Here is an 8,703-nt window from a genome sequence, read left to right as displayed (position 1 = left end):
AATTAAATTTGAACATCAATATGTTTTTATATGTATGTAAAATTGGTTTGCACTAAGAGATTTTGTTCTATTCAAAGGAACTACAAATTCAGCCTTATTAATTGGACATTCTCCTCAAAGAATCTAATCCCCTTTCACTAGGGATGTAAATAGGTATATATATGAGGATGGGGATAGTATAATATATCCATGTCCTTGTTGGATATAGATATATTGTGTTTTACGGTACATTTTTGTGACTAACACATTTTCTGAAAGACATTTTGTCTCACATTGTTACATAAATTAAACGGTTAAATAAGTTTTTCGATCTATAAATATATCTTATTTTATTTTGACTTTAATGCACTTTTGATCCCCCTATTTTGAAAAACCTGAACTTTTGATCCCCTATTTTAAAAGCCAACTTTTTGATCCCCCTATTTTGAAAAATTTGAACTTTTGATCCCCCTATTTAAAAAGCCAACTTTTTGATCCCCTATTTTGAAAAATCTGAAGTTTTGATCCTCCTATTTTAGATTTTTTTTTTAATTTTAGTCACCGAACTTAATTTGGTCAAATTTTTGATGATGTGTCAAGCTTATTATTGACATGGTAGTGTCCATCATGATAAAACGTTTTCATGTCTTTAATTTTTTAGATCAAATATTTTAAAAGTATTAAAAAATAAATAAATTAATTAATTATAATTTAAAAAAACAGTAAAATTAACCTCTATACATGTATATATATGATAAAAAATCAATAAATTACCCCAAAAAAGTTAACGATTGAGAACAAAGTCAATAAACGATTGAGAGGGAGCGAACAAAGACGAAGGATGTTAACACCAGCGTGATTATTTGTGTTTCTGATTTCTTAGGGTGTCATGATTTGGGAACCAACGTTTGCTTTTCTGACTTCTTTGAGTAATTTACTGATTTTTAGTTATATAATAATGTAAAGAGTTTTATTTTAGTTATTATTGTATAATGTAAAAAGGTTTATTTTATTTTTTTTAAATTATCATTAATTATTTTATTATTTTAATATTTTTAAAATAGGAGGATCAAAACTTCAGATTTTTCAAAATAGGGGGATCAAAAAGTTGGCTTTTTAAATAGGGGGATCAAAAGTTCAGCTTTTTCAAAATAGGGGGATCAAAAAGTTGGCTTTTAAAATAGGGGGATCAAAAGTTCAGGTTTTTCAAAATAGGGGGATCAAAAGTGCATTAAAGCCATTTATTTTTAGTCTCATTAAAATTGTTCTTTAAACAATGGTCTTAAAATATTTTTAAGGAATTCATTCACTTATTATTTTTAAGAAATGTCAAGAAATAATCAAACACATCTTCACATTTTCTGTTTAAACATGACTGTAAAAAATAATTAAAAAATCCAAAGGATACACATGAGTTATTTTAGGCTCTGTTTGGTAACACAAATAAGCTAGCTTATAGCTTATTATATGAGCTTATAAGCTTGTTTCAAAAAATTAGAGGTGTTTGGTAACAAGCTTTTTGTACTAGCTTATAGCTTTTTTTCAGATGCTATTTCAAGTAGCATTTGAGCTTATAGCTTATAGCTTTTTACACTTTATTCCATTTTTACCCTTTAATTTAATAACTACCCACTCTAAAAAATAAACTACCCACTATCAATTATGTAATTTTATATTTAATAACCACTTTAAAAGCTAATTTTACCAAACACTTTAATTTCAATAAGCTAGCTTTTCAGCTATCAGCTATAAGCTAGCTTTTCAGCTATCAGCTAGCTTATCAGCTATCAGCTAGCTTATAGCTTATTTTTACCAAACAGACCCAAAGCAGAGACGCTAATTGAAAACATTTGAAGGATCATTGTTTGAAAAGAATATTAGAGGGACTAAAAACAAAATGAGATATATTTAAAAGAGAACAAAACTTGTTTAACCTAAATTAAATTAGATATAAAATAACTATTGAATAAATTATCTTACATCATATTTTATCATTTTACTCTTAATTTTAGCTAATATTGAATTGAGGGTCTAATATGGTCCTGATTAATTTTGGGGTGAACCTTGAACTTAGCCATAGTAACAAATGTCAGTCAAAGTGTATAAATGAGAAATATTTTTTACTATATATAAATTTAATTTTAGAATTGGATCAGTATAAGTCATTTTAATTTTTTTTCTAAAACATTGGATTAGTAAGTCTTACCATTGAATCAAATAAAATATATGTGATGTCGCATAATTTAATAATGAAATTTATTGATTCTATAGTAAAAATAAACCTGTGAATGATAAAAAATTGTTTCACTTATTTGACAAATTATATAACAAATTTCATTTGTGTCCTTGTTATACCAAATTTACTTTCAAAAGGGTCCACCTTTGACTTGTATCTTTCCCTTATTTATCTTTGTTTTTTTCTTTTTGGTTTAAATATATATTCTAAAATGGCAATATTAAAAACATCTTTATATTTAATCATAAATTTTTTTGACTCTTTATTATAAAATAAAAAATAAAAATTTATTTGACTCTTTTTTTGACAGAAAAATTTATTTGACTCTTAATTATTATTAGTTTGACCAAGACTCTTAATTAAACATTATTTATTTATTTTTCTGTAAAAAAAAAAAACCTTTATTTACTTTGTCACCTTTTATTATATATACACCAAGAGCCCCCTATACCATTTCATTCTCCACACTAAAATTTCCATCTCAACTTTGTAACCATTCTCAAACATTCATCATCATCAATTCATCATGATGAGAAACATGAAACAACTATGGAAATTGGTGAAAAGTGTTGAAGATTTTGAATCTCGTGAGAGAAACTCTACACAACCTTTTGCACCACGTTACATGGATGTGTTTATATCACATGATTTACCACACTTATATAGCCAAGATGAATTGATCCAAATTCAGCATTTATCATCAATTTATGACATGGTTAATATTGATGACAAAAAAATGGCTACTAATGACAAAAAAAAGAAGAAAAGAAAAATTCGTCGTTTAACATCAATTTATAAGAGGGATATTAAAAATGAAAACGAGAAGAAAAAGATTGTCGTTGTGCCCGTGAAGAAAAGACTAAGAAAAAGATTTTTTTCTAGTTCAAGGAAGGGTTCAAGATCGAAGAAAGCATCGACATCAAAGAAAGTGTCTATGATAGAGAGGGCATCAACACCACCACCTTCGCCAGTGTCGTCGGTGTCATCGTCAACGGGTCGAGCCAACAATTTATGATTGTGTTGAGGGACTGCATTAAAAATTAGCTATGTTAATGTTTGCTTATGAATGATGAGAATTTGATATAAGCATGCAATTAACATGGTTTTTTTTTTTAGGTGGCATGCGATTAATAAAGTTTTATATCGATTTTAATGTACTCATTTACTTTGTAATTTGATGAAAGCTAGCTGCAACTATCTTTTGTTGAATATTTTGGTGCAACTATTGAATTAAAAATGAGTACATTTTGAATAAGAAATATGTACCAAAGTTTTTTTTTTTTAATGTCATGTTTACTTTTATCTTTTTTGAGGGAATGTAATAATTTTTTTTGACAATTAGTAGAATGATTTCTCTTTTTTTGACCAAAAGAATAGCTGATTCATTCATACAAGTTAATAATTAATTATGTAGGATTCGTCAAAAAAAAATAAAATTAATTATGTAGGTCTCTCTTTAAAAAAAAATTAATTAATGTAGGTTTGACAAATAATAACTCATGATTTAAATTTATAATTAAATTCATATCCGTGGGGTATTATTAACTAGACTATATATTTATTGTAAAAAAAAAAAAACTAGACTATATATATTGTACCCTAAAAAAAACCTAAGACTATATATATACGAGCCCATTAAACAACAAGTTGATTTTTAATTTTTTTTATAAGCAAATGGAATTAATAACAAGTTTTTTTTTAAGAAGCTAAATTAGCCCACCAAAATTGGTACTAGAGAGAATCGAATCTGAGACATCAAGGAGGTGCACACTCTCAGGTCTCAAGTCAATACCATCAGACCAACATAATTAATAACAAGTTGCTTTCGATTAATTATGGACCCTATGTTTATTTTAATTAATTTAGTTCCTTACGTGTAAAATATTTTAAGTTGGTCCCTTATGTTATTGATGTCAATATTAAGTCCGTCATTTTTGTTAAATTTTGAGTTTATTTCTTCTAACTTTTCATTAAATTTTGAGTTTATTTCTTCTAAAACTTTCGCATAGTACGCTCTTAAGTTGTCCGAGTACTCAAATCCATTAGCTATGTAGACGATTTAAACAAAAATTTGACTAAAAAGACCAACTTAAAACTTTTTAAACGTAAGAGATCAAATTAAAACCTAAAATAAACATAAGGGATCAAATATGCAATTATTATTATTTATTTTTACAAAATAATGTTTATAGTATTTCTTTCATAATTGAATAATTTATACAAGTCTATACATCAATCATATAGCAAATTATATGACATCTGATTTATTCGTCTTTTATTAAACTCAATACAAAAGTTTTTAAATGCACGTAAAATCTATCGTATGAACTTTTTTTTGCAACATCAATCAATAATTCATTAGACAAATTCATATTTTATAGATTTAATGTCTTGATACACACACTCTTGATTTATATTTAAAGTTTTAGACAAATAAAATTTAATTATTTTATATTTTATGCATATATTAATAGTTTATTTGATAAATGGCGGATTTTAATACGAATCATCTTTTTAATATTTTATCTTTTGAGATATACCCATTTTTCCTATCTAGATCGATAAATCCAAATGAGGGTGGCTGTTAAGAATTATAGGGTGTGAAAAGACGCTCTCTTAATGATAGTACCTTCCTTCTTGGAAATTGATAAGACTACCATTAAAATAGTTTCTTTTCACACCCTCATAATACAAGTTGTAAGGTTATATATCTAATGGTCTTGTTGATTAATAGTCGGGGAATCCTTTTCTCGCGACCCTCGCCCTTCTTGCCCGGCTCTTGCTTTTCATTTTTATCCCGTCGCATTTCAAGTAGCGGGCTGGGTCACTCATTGTAAAACAAGGAGATTAATGTATAGAAGTAGCTAATAAATAACCATAAAACAAACATGAATATTAATCAAATAATTTTTTTTTATAAGATTAATCAAATAATTTTACAATACAAATGAAATTCTAGGAATAAAAAAACAAAAAATGACCAAACATAGCGTATATCTAGAATTCATAACTAAATAAACATTATGTATAGCATTTGAACATGGTAATGATATTTTCAGAAGATTTCCCTTGATCATCAAATCAAATGCTTCTTTTTTTGACATTAACCTTCAAGCCATGTTTCATGTGTAGGACAACAGAAACACTTGGGATTATGGGATGATCTTCCACTACTTGAATGTGATAATTTGACAATATTGCTGCAGCAACAATTTTCATCTCAATAAAGCTTATATCCTTTCCCAAACAACTCCTTGGTCCAGCATTAAAAGCAATGAACTTGTAAGACGGTACGTGAACTATCCCTCCTTTCTTCGAAATCCATCTCTCTGGCTTAAACTCCAAGCAATCTTTTCCCCATATTTCCTCGACCCTTCCAACCGCGTATAGCGAATACACTATCATTGCATTGGACTTAATCTTATGTCCACTAGGAAGCACATCGGAATCCAATGCAGATTTATGCTCAAAAGGAACCGGTGGATAAAGCCTTAATGCTTCACATAAAGCTCCATGTAGATAAATTAACTTGCTAAGTCCTTTTGTCCCTAAATCTTTCCAATTATTTTCTCTTGATGGTAAATTTTGTTTAATCTCTTCAAGAATCTTAGCTTCAACCAAAGGATGTGTTGCCACTAACCAAAAAAACCAAGTAAGGCCGGAACTAATAGTGTCTCTTCCGGCCGCAAGTAGATTAATTGACGTGTCTCTCAAAAACTTATCATCTATTGGAATTTTTTCATCTCCTACTTCATTCATAAGAGTATTTAGCAAATCAAAATTTTTTTCTCCTTGCATTTCTCTTTTAGATTTGATTTTTGAATACAACATTTTATCAACAATTTTATTATTTTCTATAAATTGTTTCTCTTCACCAACTTGAAACCATTTTTGCAACTTCCATAAGAATCTTGGCTTTACATGTCTATTGAACAATGTGTCCTCTGCTTGTGTAAAGGCTCTCTCACATGTAATTTTAGGAAGATCAATAGAAAGACATCTAGGATCAAATCCTAAAACTACAGAACATATGTTGTCAAAAGTTAATCTTTGAAAAACATCTTGTAAATCAACTTGTACACCTTCTTTACAAGCATTGTCAAGAAACACAAGAAGACAACTACAAACTTTTTCCTCAACTGTTTTTTGAATAAATGCATGAAAACTTTCTTGTTTGAAAATTGAATGAAGTAGTGTTCTATTGTACTTCCAAATTTCGGAATCAGACCTGAAAAACATTTTCCAATTAAAGATTAAATCAAAAGATCGTTTAACAAATTAGTCAATTCAAAAAAGCATTAAGAACAAGAATATCATGAATAATAACTAGAATATATATAATCGTTAGACAATCGTGCGACCACCCCAGTCAGTATTATTATTCCGTACTCATAATAACTAGAACAAAATGTTTTTTTATAGAGTATGTCAGACAATCGTGCGGCCACCCCAACCAGTATTACTGGCTGAGAATGATCCTTCACACCTGAGGATGATGAGCACAAGATATTCTAGTCGTTAATCATGCTTTGATCACACAGTCATGTGTCATTCACCAGACTTATATTGTTCTTGTCTCCTTAGCAATCAAGGACACAATAATACGAGTCTATAGTACAGATCTTCTTGTTCAAGTAAGGTTGTATAATAACTAACATATATATAATTTCCAAATAAAATAAAAATACACTAGGGTTCAACCGTGCTTTCAAATGTTGGAATCATACCTGAAAATTCCGTCTCCAAGAACTTCAAAAATTTCTCTGAAATCGTTTCCTTTTCCATAGTTTGCGAATTTTGTGCTTGTGATGTGTTGCACGTTCATGGGATCACCGGTGAAAACAATGTCCATGTTTGTTAACCATGGTCCTTCAAAAATGAATGTTCCTCCATTTTGTTTCAAAGTTAAGTTTATATAACTGTGAATGTTGGATACATTGTGTAAGAGACCAGGTAGCATTCCAAGCACAGGCCATTTTGTGATGGGCGTGTTTCTGTTGAGCCTCCAATAATGGATTGCGACGAAAAGAAGAATTGCCAAAGCGATATCTCCAATGATAAACACATCTATTAATTTGTTGGCTGGCGGCCTATGTTCTTGAGTTCGAAGAGTGAAGTTATAAAGATAATCTTGAGTTCGATTCCCACCTTCGGTAAATATTAACAAATCTACAATTGACATACTTATATTGAATGTTTAAAAAAAATATATATGATTATGATCTATATCACTCCAACACTTGTGTCAATGATATAGTAATTTATGTGACTAAGATACGAAGCTATTTATAAAGGAATTTTCCTAATGTTTTGTTGGTTCATTATAATTGGGTTCAAATTCGTTGAAAGGATAGGATGAAATTAAATGTGTATGCTAGTGGTTAATCATTAAGATGAAAATTATGGTAGGTAGATTCATAGGTTTTAAATCCTTTTGTTGGATTTTGATAAAAAAAATAAATTCCTTTTGTTGGATTCATACACAACAAATGGGAGTATGGTAGATTCATAGGTTTTAACTCCTCTGCACTTTTTCCTAAAGCATTTCTTACCACAATATCTATACGAATTTATTTTAATTCATAGAATTTGAATAAAATAGAAAGTAATTATATGCACTATATAGTTTAATATAATTTTTTATTTACATTCGAATATTACATTTAAATATATATTTACTACTTATCTCATAAAAAAAACGGTTTTAAATCATTTTATCTTCTCATTGAATATATTAGCTTAAGATTATGTCATTTTATACCCCCTAATATGTTAGGAAATTTTGGTTTACTCTGATGTTAACCAAAATCTTACAAACTGACTTCTTGAAAATAGTATATGGCTAAAAATTCTAGCACCTTCTATATGAGTGGGGCATTATATTCATCCTAATTTTTGTTGGAACCATAATAGTTTGTTGTGGCATGGAGCTGGGTCTGGACGATTCTGATTGGTTAGAGTCCCCAATGGTGTCTATCTATCTTGCCTCAATGGTTGATCTTTATCTTCTCTTCGAGAGGAGTCGGATTTTCTTGTAGTTGAGGTGCTAGTTTTGGTTTTTAGAATTGATGTTGATGTTTTGTTTTTTATTAGGTGCACCAATTTACTATATTATAAAATGAATGATTCATGGATAAAACACATATTCAATCAAAATATTTCCCTCATCGGTGAGGAAAGGGTGATGACGACGATAAAAGAATTTTTATAAGGTTCGCTGCATTTTAAATAATGAACAGCTAGTGTTTTTCTAAATTTTGTGTTTTATAAGAGACTAAATAAAATTATCTATAAAATAACTATAGAATTAATCATCTTATATCCTATTTTATCATTTTACACGTTTAGCTAATATTGAATTGAGCTCTAATATGGTCCTGATTAACCTCAAACTTAGTTAACGTTAGCCATCATAACAAATGTCTAGTTTATGATGTATAGGTGAAATAAATATTTTAATTTTTTTACACAAATAACAAATGTCTAGT

General features: G+C 28.7%; 1 protein-coding gene and 1 non-coding gene across 2 annotated transcripts; both read right to left on the bottom strand.

Moving 5' to 3' along the window:
* Window positions 1-5,110: 5,110 nt before the first annotated feature.
* Window positions 5,111-7,470, bottom strand: LOC123890718 (alkane hydroxylase MAH1-like). The gene is made up of 2 exons (XM_045940375.1): window positions 6,943-7,470; window positions 5,111-6,443 (listed from the first exon to the last, which is right to left on the bottom strand). The coding sequence occupies exons 1-2, from the start codon at window positions 7,395-7,397 to the stop codon at window positions 5,297-5,299; spliced, it is 1,602 nt and encodes a 533-aa protein (XP_045796331.1). The 5' UTR covers window positions 7,398-7,470; the 3' UTR covers window positions 5,111-5,296.
* LOC123893381 lies at window positions 6,638-6,859 on the bottom strand. The gene has a single exon (XR_006803482.1). It is a non-coding gene; the product is annotated as a small nucleolar RNA U3 (small nucleolar RNA).
* Window positions 7,471-8,703: the final 1,233 nt, after the last annotated feature.

Source organism: Trifolium pratense, linkage group LG6 (genome assembly GCF_020283565.1).
Source record: "Trifolium pratense cultivar HEN17-A07 linkage group LG6, ARS_RC_1.1, whole genome shotgun sequence".
NCBI classification, from domain to species: domain Eukaryota; kingdom Viridiplantae; phylum Streptophyta; class Magnoliopsida; order Fabales; family Fabaceae; genus Trifolium; species Trifolium pratense.
This window is presented reverse-complemented; position numbering and strand designations above follow the sequence as displayed.

Excerpts from the sequence above, each read along its gene's own strand:
- LOC123890718 (XM_045940375.1), bottom strand. The coding sequence starts at position 7,397 with ATGTCAATTGTAGATTTGTTAATATTTACCGAAGGTGGGAATCGAACT. Across the intron at positions 6,444-6,942 it reads CTTGGAGACGGAATTTTCAG|GTCTGATTCCGAAATTTGGA; the intron begins GTATGATTCCAA and ends AATGTTTTTCAG.